This window comes from Panthera tigris, chromosome B1, assembly GCF_018350195.1.
Source record: "Panthera tigris isolate Pti1 chromosome B1, P.tigris_Pti1_mat1.1, whole genome shotgun sequence".
In the NCBI taxonomy this organism is placed as follows: domain Eukaryota; kingdom Metazoa; phylum Chordata; class Mammalia; order Carnivora; family Felidae; genus Panthera; species Panthera tigris.
In genome coordinates, this window is record NC_056663.1 from 45,677,282 (window position 1) to 45,701,857 (window position 24,576).

The following is a 24,576-nucleotide window of genomic DNA, read 5'->3' on the forward strand; positions in this document are numbered from 1 at the left end:
GTACTCCTGATTTCTATTGTCACTTGCCTGGTATACCTTTGATAATTCCTTTATTTTTAAACTTTAGTGCCTCTTGAATTTTTAAAACATAATTAGACCATGTTAACCACATGCTCAAAAAACCCTCAATGACTTCCCTTTGCATTAGAGTAAAATCATTACATTTGAATAGCCTAGTTCCTTACTATGAAGTACAAAGCATTGCTTGGTTCTCCTGTCTCCTCTCTGACCTCATTCTCCTCTGCCTTCCATGACCTCTAGCATGCACATCTCACTGTGGTATTTGCAGTAAGCTGAACTTTTTATTTCCATAAACCGTTCTGTCGATAACCTTGTTTCTTCCACTCTTTAATTGCTTTATATTTTGGTTCTTCATGTCTCAGAGAATTTCTCAAAACCTTTTAAGAGATTTCTTTTCTGATCACTGTATCTGATACGATCTAATAACTCCATTTCCACCAAGACTCTCAAACACATCAGTCATAATCCCAATACCATTCATCACCATATTAATTTTATCTTATTTGTTTATGCACATATTTGTCATTTCTATTCCCCACCGGAATTTAAGTCCCAGGAGTGCAGAACTCTTGTCTGTGTTTTCACCATATCTAGAATGTCAGCCTTGTGTGTAGTTGGCAAACAATATCTATTGAAAGAAGTAAGTAAGAGAATTACAAAGAAAGGAAGAATGGAAGGATGGAAAGGAAATCTACAGGCTCTTTTGTTCTCTTCTTAGCCTTTCATAGAATACTTGCTTGGCACCCCTACTGAGGGTCTCTATTATGCCTTTCAATAATCAATGCCTAGAGTGTTTGTTCTAATCTAACCTTTCTCTAACCTTTACTTCTGTTGTTCCAACTACTTAGTCATCAGCTATAACAAATTGAAAAAAAATTTTTTTTCCATTATTTTAAGAAGTAATTTTTATTGGTATGTAATCAATGATCGATCATTCCTTACTCACCCATTCCCCATATGCAATGCGTATATGGTGGATGGTATAGGTTCTCTTCTCCCTCACCCCAGAGACCTTTAATATGTTATTCCCAATATTATCCTCATATGTCACACATGATTTGAGCATTTGAAGAGATCCTAGCTAAGAAATCACTGATATAATCAGAAAGAATCCTTCTCTAACAGGTCATACTGATAGGGATTTCAGAAAAGGGAGCAAAACTAGAAGAAAGAAAAAGGAATGTTCAGATGATTCCACATTCCCTGTAGATTTTATCAGAATTATGTACTTCCTAATAAATTTTAAAAATAATTCTATCTGAATGAACATTAACTAGAAAAGAGCACTGTTTTCACCAATTACAAAAAAAAACAGAGGATAATCTCTAGCTCACATCTACTCCACCATACCACCATCTGATGGCAGCATACCCTCACACTATAGATTCTATTTTCTAATATTTCAGATCAATTCATTCATTTATAGGGCATCTTCTGTTTCCAGACAATGGAATATAAGCATTTCCGTGGCACAGTCTGTTCTCTCAAGGAGCTCACAGTACACTAGAAGAGACAGGCATATGCACAGGTAATTTTAATAGCAGTGTGCAATGAATATATAGAAGGTTAGAGATGGACTCTTAGCCTATTATGGAGATAAAGTAAGATTTTCCCTATGAGATTATGTCTGAATTAAGTTTTAACATGTATGAATTACCTAGGTTAAGACAGGTAGTAAAACACTAAATACCATCATAACGAGGCAAAAAGACTAGTTTGTATAAGGAAGAAAAAAGCTATTATAATCAAAGGAGGGGCTAACAGTTACACATTTCAGGCCATATGACCCACCAAACATCATATTTATGCCAGACATTCATCTACATTCGAGGCAACAAACTGAACGCAACCTTTGTGCTAATAAAGCTTCTCTTCTAGCATATCCCCTGATGATCAATAGGAAATACAATGCCAAGTAATTATATTCAGATTAAAAGACTAATGGAAGAGAAGGTAGACAAAGGGAGATGGCTGTGGGGAGGCAGTGATATTTTAGATAAAGCCACCAGGGAACACCAAATGCTTACCTGGGCGATAGAATTATATATACTGACAATTATGTTCATGGCTAAAGTACATTAGCAAGCTAACCATGAAAATGTACTTACCAGCACTTGCCCCACAAAGGTCTGTGCTGAAAGCAACATTTCTATACGATTCCGAAATATTCCATGGAAGTGGAGACTTTTCAAATGTTTATTACCGGTGCTTTTTGTCAAGAGTAGTTCCTACACACAAGAGGAAAGAATTGAGAGTGAGCTGAATCTCAGAGAAAGTAATCTGTTTTATGTATGTTGGAGCCTCCTGCTGTGATATAAGCTGGAAATCGTTCCACCTTGTCCAACCCAGAGAACGCTGAAGTTGCTTGTTCAGCATCTCATGAAATGAATTTTACTGGGTTTGCATTTGATTCATCTTTTGCACCGCTTTTTAATGATGAATTCTGAAGTCCTCACCATGCCTTCCTCACATACACTCAGTCCTAGACCCTTCAAGCTGACATTATCGTAGTGGTCAGGATTGAGAGTAGCATGCTTCTTCATGCTGTGGGGACATGTCTTACCCTTTTCCATCAAGATACGCGGACAAAGACAAAAAGATCATAAATTGATTTTTAGTGATTACTTAAGTACCTAATTTTTGTTTTGAGAAAGAAGGAAAGTTTCAGCAATTTTATGTTGCTTTTAGTTCCTTATCTGGTATCACATCCTGCTGATATAATCCTTCCTCATGTTTATAAAATGCCTTAATTATTATATTTAAAATTGATAGTAACCCTATGAGGTAGACAAAGTAAGTGTGATTAAATCCACTATCTATTGATAAGGAAACATAAGCAGGGGATGAGGAGAGGCCGGAGTCTGAACTGGTCCCCATATCTGTTGATAAGCTACCACCAAGAAAGATAGAAGTGAGCTAGGATTGATCACACCATGCTGACCCTCTGACTTTTGGAAAAACTCATTGTATATGGAGCCAGGATTTTGAAATGGCTTAATTTTTCTACTCATAATTTCTGAGTGGTAGGAAGAGAAGTCTCATTAAATAACTATTTGATAGAATCCATATCTTGATCAATGATTTGCCCTCTAATACGTATGACTCATGTGCATTCCTGAGATGTTGTCTGAGAATTGATTTTTTTTTCAAAAAAGTATTCAATATAACATTAATATGGAACACTCCTTTGAATTTCGTTATGAAATTAGAGCCTTCTGTGGGAAAACAAATTGACCCTAAGATATAATAAAATCATATTTATGAATGTAGTAAGCCTTTTAAAAATGCACATTTAAGGAGAAAACTATGACTCCAAATAACTTTTAAGATAACTTTGACAGTTGTGACATTTTTTGCATTAGGCCATTTTCCCAAAGGCTTAGAGAAAAACTCTCAATTAAATATAACAAGTTGCTGAGAAGTCACTCAACTTGTATCAAATTCTCTCCTCAGGATTCAAAACCATAAAAGTATAGTATTTTGGCTGCTTTGGACCCTACTTCTTTACATTTTGTTGTATTTGCTTCCTATTAGAAATTAAAAGACGCCTCTGGACTGAAGGGTAGACATGAATTACATCCAAAAGAAGTGAAATATACAGCAAATATTTAGGACAAATGGGTTCTCATATTTTGTAACCACACAAAAATAAATATAATAGGGGAAGAAGATATATTTCCTGGAGCAGAAGCCTAAGGAGATTTAACGAATCTACCAATTCATTTGTGCATTGGGAGAAAAGAAAAAAGGTGGAAGGCAGATTCACCACACTCATTACTCATTTGTGTACTCTATCAGTCTTGTTAAGAAGTAAGTACACCTGAGAATTATTTCCATACTTTTTATGCCACTGCTTAAAGTCTTTACAAATAATTAATATTAGTATATGTGCTGCCGAAGTGAGCACGAACAAATAATTAATATTAGAAGGAACTTGTTTAACAACAAAATGTCTGGACTTCAGTATTGGTACATCTTAAATGAAGAAACCTGAATTCCATTTTATGATATTGCCAATGACCTTAGAAAGTTACCAAGTTATTACAAATTATGTTATTTTATGTCAACGTTTACAATGAAGAGAAATTTTTTTAATGTTTATTTATTTTTGAGAGATAGAGAGAGACACAGAATCTGAAGCAGACTCCAGGCTGTGAGCTGTGAGCACAGAGCCCAATGCAGGGCTCTAACCCACAAACTGTGAGATCATGACCTGAGCTGAAGTTGGATGCTCAGTCAGACGACCGAGCCACCGAGGTGCCTCTGCCATTTAGAGAAATATTCTAAGCAACTCTTCAGTATCAATTACAATGCACAAGTGAAATGTGTTCTATTATGGAAATTACAATATCAGAAAAACAAAGTTTGGGGAAAAAATTGGAAACAAATCACACAGGGCATAATAAAGCCCTTTGCCTTTGACCGCTGGTAATAGAACAGCCATTATCTAGCATTGGAGAGTTTTATTTCAAGCTCTTAAGCAAAGTCTTATCTGGGTACGATACCATTACTCTCATTATGGTCATTTGCCAGCTGTTGCTCACCACCACCCACCCTTGCAAAGCTTGTTTGCTTGTGAAAAGTGTCTGCATTTGTGACTGTATGGCATGTGCATGTATGCATGGGTTTCTGTATGAACTCAGTGTATTGGGTTAACATGGTTTATGAAAGGCAGTTTACCTGCATCAGTGCATCTGTATCCTACAATGCACGATTTGTGAAAGTAAGCTTGACTTGATGTTCATTTTTGCCTCCCTCATACATAGTACCAAGCGCAACCATCATTTTGAAATTCAAAATAGTGACATAGACATACTGTTTGTGGACATTTTTTCAGAATAGCGACCTCTGTTTCCAGAGCTACCATTCATCGTCAGCCATTCAAAGCATTTGCTTCTCTGAGTGGTGGGAGGAGAGGCGTAGCTCTGTACCTGCAGGTTTTGGAATGGTGACCTGCTGTCCTGTTTTCCACCCCAGTGGAGGATCAGCACCAAATTAGAGCTGGCCCTGCTAGCTCATGAAAGCTGAGTGAAGCTTAAATTGTTTTCTAAACACAATCACTTGCCAGACCTGTCTAGATCTTCTTACAGTGCGATCCCAAATAAGGAAACTGACCAAGATAATTCCTGTTCCCTTGATGTTTTGCCATTTTTTAATGGTCCTCCAGATTAGCCTGAATATGAATAAGATGAGGAGTCCAACGAAGAAGGTCACAAAGGAGGAGAGAATAAATGCTGCTTGGATCTCAATGGAGCAGGCCATTTTCTCAGGTCTTCCCCACTCTACCACTCTGCAGCTTGGTTTGAAAAATTAGCAGATGGAACTGTTGGGCTTCTGTGATGTCACGATCACATGGTAATGATTCCAGAAGTTAGAGTTTAGTGTATTACTGAGTCCTAATGCCAGGGGTAATAACAATGAGTGATCCCAGGAATAAGGGTCAGCTAACCACCACAGTGCTGACTCAGAGGATGCAAATGAATGAACAGAAGGAGAAGACCAGGGTCCACAACATGGGTCTTCAGAAGACCAGAATTCTAGGTCTGATTCTGTTACGGACTTTCTCTCTGACCTAGAGGAAATTATAGCCTTCATGGCTATGGTCAATGGGCTATATATTTGGTTTGTTGCAGACACCTTCAGAATAACTTAGAGTGAAATGGCATCCAGCAATCTGTGTGTCAGTGAATTGATTCTTCACTGGAGCAGATGCCACATTCTCAGTGATCTTGGACAGACAGATGAGAGAATACTTCAAGACTTGTGTTTAGCTCGTCAATAAGAAAGGCACGATAGTGCAGGTATTGTAGAAGGTGATTTTACCAGTACAAGCATTGGTCAGTTGTTAAATATTTGAGCCCAGGAATGTTCCCCTTATCTCTTCTTTAGGGAACCCTCCCCTTTCTTGCTTTTATCCCTGCCCTGTCAGCAAACACTTTGGTCCAGCAGAGGTAAAGTTCAGAATGAGAACTATTTCCTTTATTTTTTATGATGTTTTCAAAGGTGTAGGAAATGTCATGCCCTTCAGTGCACACAAGTGACAGGCAAAATGTCAGCCTGATGGGGGGCCTAGTCCCCCCCACCTCCAGTTATTGTGAAGATGGCATGACACAAGGTGATGAGACCCAGGAGAAATGTTATTGTCCTTTGGAGCTTGCCACGCTTCTGCTCTGTGTGGAAGACTATTTCTAGAAGAGAATTATAACATTGCCTAGAACTGCTGCCACAGTTCTAGTTCCTTATTCTAGGCTGAGCTATAATTTTCACAAAATCTAGTCATGAAGCTAGCATTAGGGAAATATTAGGAAGGACTCTGGTCTAAGAGTTGGGAGCCCTGAATTCAGTTGCTGTGTGATGCCTAACAAGTCACTTTACTTTTCACAGTCTTATGTTGAAAGTAACATAATAACATACTTGATGGAGTTACTATGGGGATTCAACAAGGTCGTATTATCGTATTTTGAAAGGCATAAAACACAAAACAAGCAAGGATAACCATTAACTATTTCAGTTCCTTTTCTGAATGGCACTAATTATAAAGAAAAGAGGAAGGAAGGAAGGGAAGAAGGAGGGGAAGGAAGGAAGGAAAAATTATGTGTTTATATCACATGCACACATGGGTGCAGGCGCCTGTAGGTATTTGGAAAATAAGATCACAGTTTCCAAGTTAGAGCTCATTTACTTAGTCTGATTCATCTTAAGTAGTGGTTAAGCTATCATCATCAATGAAATTTTCTTAACTTTCTCTATTTAATGTTGTCAAAGTATTACCAGTTCTTTCCAAGATGCTATCTAGACATCTTTTCCCTTTTCCCAGAAATTGTCCTGTGAGAATAAAAAGATTCAATATCAATGAAACAGCCAGCTAGTTTGGCCCTCTAATTTTATGTTATGGTGATGGTAATATTAGTTTCCACAGCGGAGTCAAGAAATATGAAGATGGTTTCAAAGTCAGTCTGTCCAAATTTATCTTGAACTTGGGGTGTCTGGGTCATCTGGTTTCCCTGGGACTATCCCAGCTTCGGTATTGAGATTCTAACACCCTGAGAGCACCCTTGGTCCTGGGTAGATTGGGATAGTTGGTCCCCCCGCACCCTACACTTGCACTTTCTCATCTGCGGAGTGCTCTGTCCACACGGCCTCATCTTGGCTACAAGAATGTGCAGAGCCTTTTCTTTCTCCAGGTCTTTCCAACACACTGCTCCCTCTGTGTAAAATACACACCCGTGTCTCCAGCAGCTGCTCTTTACAGGTCTCCATGTAAATGTCTCATCACACTCTCCTGACCATCCTACAGAAAGGAGGGCCGGTCAGTATTCTTTACGGCCCTTTCCCTCATAGCGCTTCTTACAATTACAGTATTTTCCTGTCGCCTGGTTTATTTTCTGTCTTCCCTCCTAAGAGTAAACTCCACAATCTTAGGAATCATACTTGTTTTATTCATTACTGAGTAGATTGTGTCAAGTAATGCACATGCCACATGCCTGGCAAGTCACTTGATCTTAATAAACATCTGGTGATTGAATGAGTAAAATCCTAGATCCTTAAAAATATTTAAGTGGAGGAAATGCTGACTCTACATGGACCTTAACCCAAGTTATTTCTCTACTGCATATTTCCCACCTCTCATTACAAACTAGTTTCATGAAGGCAGCGTGCCACCTGCAGTGCGTTTATGTACGCACGGTACACGGTGTGCGGGGGGTGTGGACGTGTGCCCTGAGTGTGTGTGTGTGTGTGTTTGTGCGCATGGTGACGTGTGTGCTTGTGTGAGCAGTGTATGTGTGTCGAGTGGTATAGTATGTGTATGTGTAGCGGAAAGGGCATATGATTTAGATCAAGTGGCATTCAAAGCATTAATATCTTTGTAACAGGTTCAAATTTGATAACTTTTCTGAGTTACCGAGTTATTGTGGTAGAAGTGTGCGATGAAGGAAAAGCTGCCATTTGTAGCTTGGTAGCAATTAAGCGTTCAGAACTAGAGACACGGACAACTTTGAAACCACTTTACCTTTTATAACAGCTGAGAAAGGAGTCTCCTTGCACTTGATAGTTTAACGAAAAAAATAACTGCTATGTTGGCTATCTCTGTCAGCCAGAATGTTTGTCGTGTGTGTGTGTGTGTGTGTGTGTGTGTGTGTTGAGTGTGTACTATGTGCTGAGCACAGTCAAAGCACAATGGTCAACAAAACAAACCTAGTTCATCCCCTCAAAGCGTTTACAATTAACTTGAGGAACATGTTTATAATTAGCAACTGGAAAAAGTGGGGGACAAAAACAAGGGGTGGAAGGAAGATCCTAATCTAGGTGAGAGGCCAGGAGCTGCCGTGAGCACGTTGTGCGTGAAACTGAGGTCTGAAGCGTGACATGCATGCTACTTCAGCCCGATCCCCTGGGGGGCAGGAGAGGCTGGCAGCAAGCACTGGCCCTCCCGTCAGTGCTCACAGCACCATCGTGGGCCAGGGTGGGAAGGAGGACGGCATCCTGAAGGCGGTGGTTGGATGGACAGTAATGACCCCAGAGAAGGCCAGCTGCCTTTGAAAGGAACCAGATCATGCAAGGCCTTGTCTTGTGTTCCAGTTTAGGATTAGAAAACACAAACAGACAAACAAACACCCCAAAAACAAGAGGAAATATTTGAAGGGTTTCAGAGAAGGAAGGTAAGTGACTGAATCCCAGTTATAAGGGGGTCACCCTGGCTTACAGAGAACACTCTGCTGCAGGCGAGATGTGTTGGCTGCTGGAGACAAGCTGGCGGGCGTCCGTCCGGTCCAGGAGGTAACATGTGCTCACGTGCCTGTGGGAGACGAGAGCGAGGACCTTCCAAAGCTACCTTGCATTTCCAGCTGGTACTTCTGGGTTGTTCTTGGGACCATTCATGCTGTGCCTTTGAAACTCCGTCTAAGAAATGAAGACTACATGACTGAAGAACTTTTTTTTTTTTTTGCCCATTCAGATCAATTTTATAACGTTCAATTAGAAAAACAGCTTCACTTTGTATACTTCTCTGTAATTTACCTCTGGGCACTCAAATATTCTGGAAAAATTGTAAATTTATAATGGGATTGAATAAAAACATTAAACATTAAAAAATTTACCATTCAAGAAATGTGCCAGATTTGACAAACGTAAGAACTTCATTTTTTAAGTAAGTAGCAGGACTCATGAGTGTGTGTGTGTGTGTGTGTGTGTGTGTGTGTGTGTGTAATGCTTGTCAAAGTAATAATCATATTATAATGTTATCTTTTAAGGGCCTAAATCCACCCATCGCAGTGAATTGTATACCTTCTGTCTCTACAAGCAGAGATTCATTTCCTACCCCAATGAACATCCTCCCTGTCTGTCAAACATAGTGGTTAAGAAGTACTAGGCTCAGGTGGTGCCTCAATGGCAGAACATAGTCTCAAGTCAGGGATGAAGATGGTTTCAGTTCCACAGAACACTCACATGCTAGTGAAAATATATCAGGTTTCTGGGGTAAACATCTTCTTGTCCATTTAATGTATCTATAGCTTGGGGAATGTTACTTACAGATTATAGCCTCAGTCTCTCAAGGTGTTTACATGAAGCTTTTTAGTCACTGATTCTTTACCTTTCACCTTCTTAAGTTTTCATTTTTACTTTTGGTTTAACTCTCCTCAAGTGTCATGCAATAGGAGGGATAGTCAATAAACTACTTTTAGAAAAGGCTTATTTTTAAGGGAATATGATTCAGATCCATGACTCGCGCTTTAAAAAATTCACTGTTCTTTTTAACTCACTCTGTTGTCCCCTATTTATTCTAAGTGGACAGACCACAGCAAGACGTTCCACTGTGGTAGGCACTTTTACTCAATCTAATATCTACATTATTTTGGTGAGTCTGTGGGTTTGTATTTAGAAACTATCAGCTCTGGAGAGGCTGATATTATAAACAATGTAATCGTAGTGAAAATCCATACAGAAACCTTGAGTTATGTTTTTCTCTTTTCATCAGATTTGTTGGTTACTACTGAAAGCCTAAGCCTTTGGACAAACTTCTTATGCTTCCCCATCTTAATTTTCTCATTAGTGTAACAAGGGGGCTACTACTGGTATTTGAGATTGTTACCAGCTTCAAAACATGAATTTTTGATTCTATAATCCTAGATTATGACTCGACTAGATTGTAAACTCTTTTCCACATACCAAGTGTCTAACCACATCCTCTAGATGGAGTCTTTTAAAAAAATGAACAAAAAGGAAGAATTTCTGAGTGGCTTTTTACTGAGGGGGTGTCCTCTCTGATAAATTAACTTGGAACTCACTCAATTTGAGTTCTTCTCGGGTCTCACAGAATTATTTTTCTCCGTAGAGGGAATATGGTTATGTTGGTCACAGTCTCTGATTCCATCTTTGCACCCGAGCCTCTTTCCCCGTGTGATCTGACTAGAGATATGCTAACCGGTTTGCCAGAGACACCCGCTCTTCTTCTCCCTGTCCAACCTCCCATTCCTTTTCTCACTAATTTGCTTTCTGTGGTACTGCAGTTATGCCTCATTCTGGGTGTTTGCAAACTGCATACGTGAGCCCATATGTATGTCAAATATATTAGAGGATTTCTAAGTGCAAAGTGGAGAATTTCCTCAATCTTTTTAATTTTCTCATTTGTGGTTCCTAATTACTGCACAAAATGTTTGGAGGGTGGTCTTCAATCCTGGTACAAGTATTAACAACCAAAATTTAAGACGTGAGCCTTCTCCATTTGGCCAGTAGATGGAAGTATTTCACAGGGAATTAGCAGGCAGCCAGGTTTTGTTTGTTTTTTGTTTTTTGTTTTTTGTTTTTGTTTTTGTTTTTGTTTTTGTTTTTTTAAGAAGAATGGAGGACCCTTCTGGAAGAGAAATAAAAAGGAGAAAACAAAAACAGAAACTTGAGAACGAAGAGAGGAACACCCAATCATATAAAATACAGGGCTTCCAAACAGTCTCACCAAAAACCCATTTTCTGTTCAGGCTCTTTCTTACTCTGCCCCTTTGGAAAGAATAGAAGGGATAAATTAAACTGTTGGTAACTCTGGAGTTTTTGTATTTTTTAAAATATAATCTCTATGGATCCTCGAGAATACTAAAAAAATCTTTCCGTGAGAATGAATAATGCAGTCTCTCCAGCAATCAGGCCAGCTGAACATGAAGCTGGTGATTTCATCAGAATGCTTAATGCCCACCAGGCAAAGTGGTGTGAGAGAAACACAAGCGGAGGCTCACCGTTGGCAGCTCGAACCAGCAATTCTGGCCAGGGATTCAATGCAGAGGTCACTAGGTCATCCCTTTGCCCATCTTCTCTACTGCTCCCATTTGGAATTATTAGTCTAACATTGAAAAGATTAAGGAGAGTCATCAAGCATTGTCCCGGCAGCTGGTTGCCAGGTGAGTGTGTTTCCAAAATGATAATTTCAAAGAAATGTGTGTTTCTTTGAGTCTCTGGGCAGTCTTACCCAACTTGAAGATTAGGTTGAAAAACGGAGTTGTCACCAAGGGCACAGGAGATGAAAGCTGTCTCTTCTGAATCGGCTCCCATTGAATTGACACATTTGCCCAGACACTCATCTCCAAACCCCACTGTCTCCTTGCAAGCTTTGGCAGGAGACGAAAGAACAGACTGACCTCCTGCTCCATCTTTGGTTTGAGGAGAGCCCAGCACTTTTCCAGTTATTCTCAGGAGAGAAACTAAAACTCTATAGATACAAAACTACTTTGTAAAGACAAATTTATTTTAATCTACATGTTTTAAGGAAAATCCCAACGAATGGTACAAGGTACATACACGAGGCAAATGAAGTCCTCTGAAACTGGTTACCATCTTCTAGGACACAACTTTGCATATTCACTAGCTCTATTATTTCTCCCCTGAAAGAATAATGTTGCTCTCTTTATTGGTATTTCTGACTTTCTTCATCAGTATTGTGATTTTAATTGCATTTATCTAAAAACTGCCTCCATAAGCAATGCCCTTGATATAGAGAGTGAAAGTAACTGTTGCATTAATACATTTACTTTCTTTTCTCAAGATGTCCTTGAAGTAAAGGCCCTTTGGAATATAATATGCAAAAACTATGTAGATGAGCACTGAGGCACAAGAATTACTGAACATTAAATCAGTTTATCCCTAAGTCCTCCTCATTTATTTTTAAAAACGAGGAAACTAAGACCAGGGCAGAGGAATTTATTCTTTAGTTTGTGAAAATAGAGCTGCCTTAACCCATGCAAAGACATAGGATTTTGGAGAAAAATGATAAGCCAATGATGTTGAGTAGTCATCAAAGACTGGTGGTGAGCTTGTTTGGTAAAATCTTTGGAGCTCTTGAATATTTAAAAATATCTTTTAATCTCACTTCTAACAGGCACTGAACTGATGGTGTGAAAACTAAAAGTGCTATAAAAGAGATAAGGATCAAATCCTTTCTGGCCAAGAGAGATAGTGAAAGGAGCAAGCGTAGCAATTTGGCTGCAAGAATTTATTTGCTAGTTGAGAAAGTCAAACTCCATGGAATAGCCATCGTTGAGAGAGTAAGAGCACTCCTCTCTACGTTTACACTTGCCTGTAATCAGTGGTGTCAAGGGCCAGGTCCTTGCCTTGCAAGTGTCAGTGCAGTTATTCACCAAAGATTGCTCCTTGGAAATCTTGCCACTAGGGAGCAACATTAACTAACTTTTACCCTGAAGAGTGTTTTTGTTTTTGTTTTTGTTTTTGTTTTAAAGGGAAAGTTAGGCTTCTTAGCCCTGGGATACATCCAAATAAACCCTTGGAAAATTACACCTGTGCAGTTCCTGCTCACAGTAAGAGGAAGGAGGGAGTCCTGGATGACATCAAGATCAAGGAGAGCCTGTGGCTGTCCTTTGTTTGCAAATACCTTGGCTCACCTCAGTGAAGTTGGAGGGAGTGAAGTTAGGACTGTGCACATAAATCTTAATGGTTTGGGAAAGGTTACTCAGGATGCCTTTACTCCCTGGATTTTGTATGTCAGGAAAACTGTAACTTGTGTTTGCAAAAGTTAATCCTTGCCCTGAAGCTTCATCTGTGGATTAGTCAGCTTGGGAAAAGAACAAAAATAATAAATGGTATTACTTCTCCACTCAAAATATCTTCTTTAGCATGAGCTTTTTTGTAGCAAAGACCACCTTACAAGAATGATCTCAATCAGAGGCAGAGTTCACCACAGAAATCAAGAAATTGGCAAGAGAATCTTAAAAATGTTTCCCGTTTAATTTTATGACGCAGAACAAAGCACAGAAAGATAGGAACAATTGAACTCATTTCTTCCAGAAAGGCAGTGGTTCTGTAGGAAAGATGGACCCTCTTACTTGGCTTTTTGGGTTCCTCCTGATCCCCTCTGTAGCAGAAAAATTAGCTTCTGGGAGCCCTTTTGATTTCTAGACTCTTCTTTCTGACTCTGTCACACACTGGTTGTCAGTCTCCCTCATCCTACTATTCCATATGTGTCTTACTTCTGGAACAAGGCAACAGTAGGTAGTGGAGGTGTGCAGAGTTTAGTACCCTAGCCTGGCCAGGCAACACCAGATCATCAGATCATCACATCACTAGCCTTTCTATTGGGTATGGTGTTGGGGATAAGCCTGCTCTGCTTCCCTATTTGCTGAGAGTTCCTAGTTTGAAAAACATGCATTTCTACCTAATGGTCAGTCTAGCACTAGCCTTCTAATCTTTTTTTTTTTTTTTTTTTTACATTTATTCATTTTTGAGAGACAGAGACAGAGCATGAGCAGGGAAGGGGCAGAGACAGGGAGACACAGAATCCGAGGCAGGCTCCAGGCTCTGAGCCATCAGCACAGAGCCCAACACGGAGCTCAAACTCACAAACTGCAAGATCATGACCTGAGCTGAAGTCAGTCGCTCAACCAACTGAGCCACCCAGGAGCCCCTATCACTAGCCTTCTAATAGAAATCACCTGCTTCTAGAATCATTAAACTGACAGCACATAATAGCTGGACTTCTTAGCTGTAATACTGCCTGGCTGAATCAAGTAGCTGGAATTAAAACAACCGAAACACACTACTACACATTATTTAGAAACATTATTCACAAGGGAATCATGGCCTCTGTAGATGGTGTCTCCTCCCCTGGAGAATCAAGAGGTCTTTTGTGGCCAGGGGTAAGTGCCCTGGACCCTCAAGGGATGGCTTTGAGTCTTGATTTTGATACTTACTGCATCTGGGGGGAAAAAAAAAAAACAAAAACAGAAACAGAAACACCCACCAGTCTCCTGGGAGATAATATATCTACCCTGTCTGCCTCATAGATTGCATGAGGGTGAAGATTGCTATGAAGAAAGCAGTTTGTAAATTAAAGTATTAAGCCTCCAGTGGGATAGCACTTTGAACACTCAATAATAATAGCTGTCATTTACTGAGCATACGGTTCCCTATTAAACATTTTGTGTAGATTGTCTTACGAAATCATCACAACTGCAGAGATTAAAAACTTGAGGTCCAGAGAAATCCAGCAATTTGTCCAAGTTTTCTGAGCTAACAAGTGGTGATTTTGATTCAAAGCCCAGTCTGCAGTCTAGTAGACTCCAGAATCTGTGTTCTCACTGATGGGGTTCAGGGCATGCTGTCTCAAAATATTAAATACTGTTAGGAATTTTTTTTTAAATGACAGAAGCAAGAAGGTCACTCTGACTTCCCATGCCCCTTGCCCTTCTCTCCCCTGCAACAGGTCATAAAACTCCTATGTGAAAGCTATCTTCCCATATCTGGAGGAAAGAAGATATTCTTATCACCAGAGACAGGGAATTCACCATGTAGTTCACTGTTTATTACCTCTAGCCCAAACTCCTTCATCTTGTCAATTCTCCACACATGTATTTTTCATTGTTCAAAAGGTATAAAAGATTCCTGCTCTGGTCACTTCTTTGGGCCTTCATTCTCTTGTGAGGGCTCCCCTGTACATGTAAAAAATTCAATTTTTATTGTGTATGCTTTTCTCTTGTTCATCTGTGTTTATCAGTTTAATTGTCATACCCAGCCAGAGACCCCAGGAGTGTGGAAAATTCTTTTCCTCGTCTACATCACCGTTAAGCAACACTGCTCTGCAGACTGGTTTGTTGCAAGCTGCCACCTTTCTGTTGGGCGGTGAAATCTTCAGCATCTGAGGCTCTTCCCTGCAGAAAGTTTAAACCTCCTTCCTCCTTCAGGCCCTCAAGGTTCCTTACAAAGGGGACTTGATGCTAATGAAGGATCTTTTATGGCCTTGTGTAACTACCCCATCACCTCCAACACTCTAATTTGGAAATTACATTGTATCTAAGGGAAGACCTTCAGACTAAGGAGGAAAGAATGGAGCTGGGAATGGAGAGAAGAGAAGACAGGGCACACTGGAGAGACGAGGCCAGTCACCACACCTAATTAGCATTTTGCAGCCAACACAGAGGAAAGTTCTCCTAAGAAGTCGGATTAGGAGGTTGTGGTGTTTGAAGATGCTGCCGTCCTCTAGAAGACAGGAAGGAGTGGAGTGTGGAAGGTGGGCGCAGGTCATCTGGAAGGTCTCAACTCCAGAGAATGTGAGCAGAACAGGGAAATAGCCCCATAGCTCCAAGATGCATCAGGAAGGAGTTAGAACCTATAATACATCATTTGCCATCCAGTGTTTGGTGTCGGTGGCTGGAATAAGATTAACCCTTCCATACATATGTTTTTAACGTGCAAGTTCCTTGATTGGTTGGCAGTAAGGATTAACCTCTTCTATATTGATTTTATCTTGATAAATCAAAAAAAATCAGCTGAAATTTGTATATCTTCTTTTGCATCCTCCATAGCATCTGGTAAAATCTGTCCGTATTTTAAAACATGAGTTTAGTGGAGGAGATAGGTGTACAGGGGAGGAAAACATACAAAAAACCAGTGAGAGACTCTGAAGAAATTGATGGGGGACCTGAATAGAAAATGATCATCAGGGGCGCCTGGGTGACTCATTTCAGTTAAGCATCTGACTCTTGGTTTTGGCTCAGGTCATGATCTCATGGTTTTTGAGATTAACCCCCTCCTCGGGGTCTGTGCTTACAATGTGCCACCTGCTTAGGATTCTCTCTCTCTCTGCTCCTCCCCTGAATACTCTCTCTCTCTCTCAAAATAAATAAATATTTAAAAATATAAGAAAAAAGAAAATGATCATCAAAGTCCATGTCAGAGAATATGGCGGTGTGATATTCAATAATGCTGGTACAGTCAGAGAAGAATGGACGGATGTATATTTAAGAGGTAAAATTGGGAGGACTTGGTTACCACATGGGAACAGTGGTAAAGCCTGCATAGTATTTATCAGGTAAATAAAGTGGAAGTTTATTTACTAGACTTGAAGAGTTACAGTTTCTGAATTTTATTATAATCATTGAAAACAACCTTTAAAATATTCATTTAACCAAAGCAAATTTATACCAGAAAAATATTAAAGAGTAAACTCAAATCAAAGTAATTAACTTGTTCAAATCCCCAAGTATATGAGTAGCAATGGACAGATCCCAGCTTGGTGTCACCTGTAAGCAGTCTAGGTTTCTGGCTCACTGGACCACAAGGTAGACACTTTCACAGTCTTCAGCATGACAAAGCCAGACTATGTTTTGACATGCCTGTCGAATAGCTCTGAGGTGAACTGGTATTTCCTGCAGAAGGAAGGAAGAACATGACGATTAGAGTGTTCATCTGAACTTTATTGCAAGGGACCATGGGACTTGATGCCTCCAGTATACATTAAAGATGAAATTTACCCCCTTTCATTCATGATGTTAAATGACATGCTTCTCATTCTGTTTTCATTGGTGAGAAGACTTGATAGATCATGGTGTATTTTAATCTCTTATAATATAGAGAAAAGCATCCCCTTTGGGATAATGTGGGAAAGCGAAGGTTTGTTTGTGTAAGATCTAAGAACATGGGTCCCAAGAACATGGATTTTAGACTTTCCTTTCTTGTCCCATTAACAATCTGAGCCAGCTTCGTTTGCAGAGCTCATGTCACACAGCCAAGTGGGCAAGTCAGAGCAACTGTTTTATGCTGGAAATGGGGTGAAGAGAAGCAAAATATCTATCTACACTAATTGGAAAGGGAATAAGCTAGGCATAAGATAGTAAAAATAGACTATAAAGTGTCTTACTGGGAATCAAAACCCATAAGAAAACAGAAATAGAGTAGATTCTTGGCATTCAAGGAGAACATTTTAAATTTCAATTATTTAGGAACATGTAGTAGTAATTAGTAACTTAACAGCGCTCGTAAATTTGAACTTAATGTTCTAGAATGGGCTAAGATGGCGAGTCTCTTAGTGGATGAACTTAGCGGGCTTCCCAGTATCTAAATCTTGACTAACTCATTTCTCTACGTAGCACCATCTATTTACAGGCAGTAGCCTGTGATTGAATTAAAAACAAACAAACAAACAAACCTAAACTAAACTGAAACCCCACATTCATATATTTTGAAAAATGACCTTGAAAGAAAGTCAACAACTAGGGTTGGGATGAGAGTTAAGTGACTCCACAGTTTATGTTTCTCAGCTGGAAAATAATATTAAGGAGTCAAATGGTGAGTTCAACTCAGAACTGTGATGTACTCTTCGGAGAAACAAGAGTAAGCAAATCTGTGAAACTACTTCGGCAATTGCTTCCACCAGAATTTATTTTAATAGCTATATAAAATACTTTAGTACTGAATTTATGGAATCATTAATTGTCTAAGGGGGTCACTTAAAATTTTAAGTTATACTTTATGACATTTTATGGAGGAAATGCTATGTAATAGCAGTATTTTCAAACTTGTGAATTTGAGATGGCTTTGGGGCATTTCCCTCAGGAATGCATATTTCCTAAAGCGTTAATGATATGGTACAGATAAGAACGGAATAATTTAGAGAAGAGACAATGCAAAGTGGCTAAAAAAGGATTCACTTTTTTCCAGTCAGATATGGATTTAGAGATAAGGCAGCCTGATTTTGAGTCATAACTGGCTGATAAGGGAAATGCCAATGAGAGAGAGGTGTGGCAATGATGGTGGAGGTTAGAAATCCCTAAAACTTCGAGTCAAGAACTTGATGGGAACAAATTCCGTGAACTATGAATGAGGAGTGGGGGGACCTAGAACTTCCGGTCCCTGTCTGCTCTGAACTCCCTCTCTGACTTTGGGGGAAGTCATTTATCCTCTCTCATCCTTACTTTCTTCTTTGAACCTTAATTTCTTCATCCATAAAATGATTGCTGGGGCCTGGGTGATGTCTGAGGTACAGTTCAGTGATTTTATGGCTTGTGGGTAATCATACTATACAGTTTTGCATCCTATTTTCTCCTTCTATTGTACATTAGACATTAAATATTTTCACGTCCCTAAAATTACTTTAAAACATTGTTTCAATGGCTGTGTAATACATATTATATTATCTTAATTATTTCGTCATTCTCTGTTTAGGTTTTCAATGTTTTTATTATAAAAGTGCTGCAGTAAGTGTCTTTGTAAATATTTCTTCCCTCTCTAGTGATTTTCTTAGATTGAGTCCTAAAAGTGAAATGACTATGTCAAAGAATATGAGCATTTTTAAGTGCTGGATATTAATCGTCAAATCTCTTCTTGGACAGCTTGTATTGTTTCACTCCTACTAGATTTCCTGGGTCTTCTCTCTTTCACCCACACTGTCATGTTGAACATGTTTCAAATGTTTAGTGTTTTTTTATCATTTTAATTTTTATTTCTTCTTTCATTTAAAAAAAAATTAACGTTTATTTATTATTGAGAAACAGAGACAGAACATGAGCAGGGGAGGGGCAGAGAGAGGGAGACACAGAATCTGAAGCAGGCTCCAGGCTCCAAGCTGTCAGCACAGAGCCTGATGTGGGCCTCGAACTCATGAACTGTGAGATCATGACCTGAGCTGAAGTCGGACACTCAACCGACTGAGCCACCTGGGCGCCCCTTCTTCTTTCATTTTTAAATTGAGTATTTGTACATGTGCACTCATAAGTCATAATGCTTCAGGTAGGGCAGAAAAAAGGTTTTCTCCACCCTCTTTGTGTCCCTAGCTGGGTATGGAAATGACACTGGTGGAGACAGATGAACAGGAGAAAACCATACAAATTTTATTGAATTTTTACATGTGCATGGAACTTTCACAATACAAAAAATGAAGACCCAAAGAAGTGACCAGAACAGGAAGCTTTATAAACAATAAACATGTGAAGAATTGACAAGACAAAGGGTTTTGTGCTATAGGTAGTAAATGGTGAAGAAGTAACTGGAAAATAAAGGTTAGTTTAACTAAGGTTTATTTGCAGACTCCTCTGGTGCCCTCTCTGGGCCGATAAGAGTTTATCTCCAGTGAAAGAAGAATTTATATCCTGCCTTTAACTAGAAAAGGGGAGCTTTTTCTGCATTTACTGTTTCTTAATTGCCTTCAGCTTAAAATTTTTGTGTCAAAGAAGCATGTGTTGGGGTGACATACTCCAGTTTCCTCCATTCACTAGGAAATTATCTGTGGCTATCCATTGACATTTTTTTCCCCATTGGAAAGGCAGTCCTTTCTTTGCTTCAGTGTTAAGAATATCTTTTATATTAAAGACAGTATTAACCTTTCCACTCTTTCCTTTGTAACTCATAGATGTCCTGGCCTCACCTACCAGCAATTGCAAATTTCTGCCATTCTATAAATCTTAATGTTCAGAGCTTCACCCTTCTTGATGAAGCACTTCTGGGGCTTCTCTTGCCACATTATTTTTTAGGGACTTGGATGGGGAAGAGGAGGAACTAACATAAAGATCAGACATTTGTATGTTTCCATGGTGGTTACTCCTTATGTCTCAGAGTACTTGACAAAGAGCCCACTGCTGTTCCCCACATTCCCTAACCAACACGGAGGTTCTTCTCTCTCGTTGGCAAGCAGGTAGGTTTCTCTATGTTTTTTAACCAGCTCTTCGGAAAAGGTTTCCCATACTAGATAGTAGTTGAGTTTGTCAATTATATCACAGGCCGGGCCTTTCCTCCTCAGACAGCATCGGTGATCCAAGAGTGGAGGTATTTCTATGGCAGGCAGTGAGTAGGCCAGCTTCACACTTTTCTTGGACCCAGTTTTCTCACTGATCTTTAGGCTCTGGCACTTTCTTTCCCACATACTCCTTAATGCTCTGCTTTCTGTCCAGTTTACCAGTCATTTGAATGCCGTCAAGCTTCCTGTTCTCCCTTTCAGACCAATTCCCAGATCCTTCCAAGTAAGAGACTGATTTGAACATCTATTCCCTCTCCTAAGCATTCCGTGGCAGTTGGGCAGCCTGCCAGCAGGTAGGGGCTAGAGGGCTCCAGGGGAATAGTATGACCCAAGGTTATGAGGATCATAGCATCTGCCTGACTCCTACACAAATACTGCTACATATTGTTTAAATACTTCTCCAACATTTGTTTCTGATGTTTTCCCATGTATAGAAATTTATATTTTTATGTAATCAAATTTAGGGTTTTTTAAAATGATTTTTTCCACTTTTATTTAACATCAAAAGTACCCTAATAGTCTGAACTCTAACGTTCACCTGGAAAAGACTTCCTATGAAGAGTTTAAAAGGGGAAAACTAATAATTTGCCCTATCCCGTTATTACAACGTTTATAAAATTACAGTGATTAAAAATAGATTGGCAAAACAGGCATATGTATACATCCAAGTGACAGAGTGGAAAATCATGAAATAGAACTTAGGTAAATATATAATATATAATAGAAAAAACACTGCATGTTAGGGAACAGGAAGCCTGTTATTCCATGAATAGTATCTGAAAAATTGGCTATTTAGGTAAAATATGAAGGTAGAACTTTATATAACTATGAGGTACATGTATAGCTATTTAACCCAATTTCAGGTAGGCAGTTTTACTTGAAGTGTTAGATACCATTCTAGGTACTGAGGATATACCTGTGAAATAGACAAGGACTCTCCCTTATTTTAGCAAGAGGAACGTGCACTAAATGAATGGAATGACAAATTAATAAAACATCTCACAATGCAAGTTCTATGAAGGAAATGAGCAAGATGAGGAGTTAGAGAAGAAATGGGGAGGAGAGAGGGTGACTTCTGATGTGGCAGTCATAGGAAGCTCTACTAAGAAGGTGGAATGTGAGTAGAGGCTTCCAGAATGGGAATGAGAGAGGGTAGATGACAGCAATAAGGAGAGTGGCACCTCTGGGATATCCTGATGGCCAAAGCATGCGAGGAGCTGGGCTATCGCAAGAGGAAGGAGCAACGGTGCGAGTGAGGAGAACACTCATACTGCTTCCTGGCCCTGCAGGGTGTGGGAATGAAAGAGGGAGACAAGAGGCCTCCAAAGAGAAAATGGAGTTCTTTGCAGAGAGTCAGTTTTCCGTAAAGGCAAAGTCATGAAGAGTCGGAGGATTTACTGTTCCTAAATGAGGGGATTGAAGTTGCAGAGTAGAGGCTTTGCAGGGGCAGGAAGGTATGGGGAATGGATGTGGAGGTAGCAGTAAAATGACAAGAGTATGGTAGAGGTGGTCCTTAAGTAAGCAGGGATTACCTGGGATTAATCGTGGGATTACCTCTGAGGATCCCTGGGAGGAAGAGGAACAACTAGTTCCAGCATACTTCCAATAAATTAACTAAATGATATGGAGAGACTCTTCTCTGCAGCTACGGATGATATTTATCTTATAGTCTTGACTGGGGATAGGACTGGGGGAGGGCAAGCAGGCTGGGAGTTTCTCATTGGGAATGAGAAGCAAAGTGCTGGTCTTTGGGTACATATTTTGTCAATTGCTTTCTATTATAATGGGCATGCAGGAATATAGGAAATAGTTCATAGAGTTATAGACATTGATGCCACAAGTCGTAGATGGAGCTGTCTCAACAAGGAGACAGAGGTAAAAGCTATCTTTTCTGCTAAAGAGTTATGAAGAAAGATATTTGTAAGCCTGTCTATAAGCTGTGATTATTTGTAAAAGAATTTTAGGCCCTAAGAAATTTCATGCAGTACTTGTCAACAGTGCTGGAAATCATGTGTATCTTTACACATAAGGACCTCACAGTAGCTTGAGTAGCTGAGAGTGCTGGATAACGGAGCTTGTGGACCACATAGCCACACATCTCATCTGTTGGGATACCGACATTATTGCCAATTGTGGCAGGCAAAATGGAGCCATTAGAATGTCTACATCCTAACCCCCAGAGCCTGTGAATATGTTGCTCTACATAACAGGAGGGGCTTTGCTGATGTATTTAAGGTGTTAGACCCTAAGATATGGTCTACTATTTTTATCCAGGTGGATCCAGTTTCCTCATGTGAATCCTAAAATAACTTTTTTTTTTTTTTTGACTGGATGCAGAAGAGAGTGGCAGGGGAGAAGTCAGGGAGATTTGAACCATGAGTAGGACTCTGCACCGTTGTTGGTTTGAAGATGGAGGCAGCAACATGATGATGGGTACAAGTGACCTTAAGGAGCTGAGAGAGGTTGCTGATGACAGCTAGCCAAAACATGGGGAGTTCAACCTACTACTACAAGGAACTCGGCTAACAACCTGAATGAGTTTGGAAGTGGATCCTCAAGCACACCCAAGACAAGGCAAGGTCAAGATTAAGACCAGTCTGTTTTTACTGGTAAAGATACAGTGAGCCTCTTTTGGATAGCAGTTTATTACCTGCATAAACAGCAAAAGGAAGATTAGCCAAAGGATCTGTTCTCCCATGGTGTTTTTTTCCACACACCAAAAAAGACAATGTCTAAGCAAAAGGGACCAGATGACTATAATGTGAATTGTGGAATATCTCATTGCTGAGGAGCAAATTTTAGGGTATAGCTAAGCAGTTTTATATCCTACAACTCTGTTTTTGAGGGGAGAAGGTGGAAGGAAAGAAAGTCCCATACCGCATCATAATCTGGAAGATGCTGAGCAACTGTGTTATGAACGCCTCCCAGGGGAGATAGGTCCAGTGGGAAATGGCCTCAGAGATGCTTCCTATAATCTTCCTACCCTCGTCTATTCTAGGAGGCATTCTGCCAAGGCTCAGATAAGCTGTGGTTTAAGCCCTTGCTGGCATGGCCTGTGTGGATACATACAAAATCAACAGGGTGCTGTGGCAGAGCCATTCCAGACTCTCCCCAGAGCCTCCAGATAACAGCACAAGTGGGCCACCACCTCAATTCCTTCCTTATGACCCTCAGAGTGGAGAAATCAGTCAACCACCCACACTTCTGACCTACAAAATTGCATGAAAATAAACTAAAAAGATGGTGGTAATTTGTTATATGGTAGTAGGAAACTAATGTGAACTCCAGGTGCCATAGTGATCCTGGCCTTTGAATGAACTCTAATGCTGGCACTCCAGATGCTGGTGCTTTTGGAAACTGGATGCACCCACATCTACTTTCAGAGAAATTTCCTCTGATCTTACTTTTTTGCTCTACCAGTTCTGTATTCAAGTTCGAGAATGAATGCTTGTTATTCGCTATTTGATCATATGCCCATGTGCTAATTACAAAAGGATCTTGAAAAGGAAATACTTGAGCTTCTATAAACGGGTGGTAGGCTCTGCCTCTCTTTGATCATAATGTGAGTAATTCCCCAAATATTGAAAGGAGGCTCAAATAATGGTCAGGAAAAAAAGTGTTGTTACTGCTATATATCACTCTTTCTGTTGTCCAGTACCAAGATAGACCCTGGGCTCCCACGGTTTGAAGATTTTAGTATTGCAGGAGAATAGTGCTTCCACTAAACAGCTAAACAGTGGTTCTATTAAATCTGAAGCTATAATATGCACCTGGATATCTTGGGGTTCTCCAGGAACTGATTAAACAGGAAGAAGGGAGGTTTGTGATATTGGAATATTGGTCAAGGAAATTGATGTTGATTATCAAGGGGGGATAGGTTTGCTGCTTCTCAAGATGAAATTTTGTGAGAGGGTCATGTGTGCAAAACTAAGAAAGGATCTTTTCACTCTGACCTCTTGAATCCCATACCTGTACCCTCAGGAAGAAGAGCTCCATTGTTGGTTGCTGGTATAGAGTGAATACCAAATCTATGTACAACACCCCTGTCTTGTTTGGTGTTTTCTCCTAGTTAACATTGTGTCTGTTTTATATAGCATTGGTGAACATTGCATCTTACTGAGCCATTCTGCAGTTTTACAGAGCTAGCCACTCCTAGATGATGGATTGGATAGTAACATGGCCTTGGTTTCTTTCACTGTAAAGTGAGTTTACTGAAAAGTGAATTACTTGGCTAAAAACAGTACTCTAAAATTTTATTTGAAGTGCTTCAGTTTGAAGGGTGAGGTGTATATGCATGTCTAAATTAACATTAATCTATACTTCAGGGGTGGTCACATAAGGTGAAGTGTGCTACTCAGCAATTTACACTTCAGAATATTTCATAGGTGATTGGTTAGAATGTGAAACCTTATTCCACAATTCACGCTGTCTTCAGAGGGGACTATAGAAAGTGCTTCACATATCATAGTCTGGTTTGGCATCAGAGACTTTATTAATTAACATAAATAATATTAAATTATGTCACTGGAGAAATGAATAGTGTCAATATATGT

The 24,576-nt window shown here is 39.7% G+C and overlaps 1 protein-coding gene and 1 long non-coding RNA gene across 12 annotated transcripts in view; one reads left to right on the plus strand and one right to left on the minus strand.

Moving 5' to 3' along the window:
• KCNU1 (potassium calcium-activated channel subfamily U member 1) overlaps window positions 1-5,331 on the minus strand; it is a 154,631-nt gene extending 149,300 nt beyond the window's left edge. For 4 of the 5 annotated variants that reach the window (XM_042983501.1, XM_042983499.1, XM_042983500.1 and 1 more), the window contains exons 1-2: window positions 5,137-5,331; window positions 2,130-2,249 (exon numbers count right to left, since the gene is read on the minus strand). In XM_042983501.1, the coding sequence (XP_042839435.1) occupies window positions 2,130-2,249; window positions 5,137-5,283 (267 nt within the window). In that variant the 5' untranslated portion in view covers window positions 5,284-5,331. Of the gene's footprint in view, window positions 1-2,129; window positions 2,250-5,136 lie in introns of those variants that run through there. The other variant, XM_042983504.1, reaches the window with a different exon arrangement.
• LOC122237905 overlaps window positions 1-24,576 on the plus strand; it is a 170,019-nt gene that overhangs the window by 8,417 nt on the left and 137,026 nt on the right. The gene's annotated exons all lie outside the window — the stretch shown is intronic.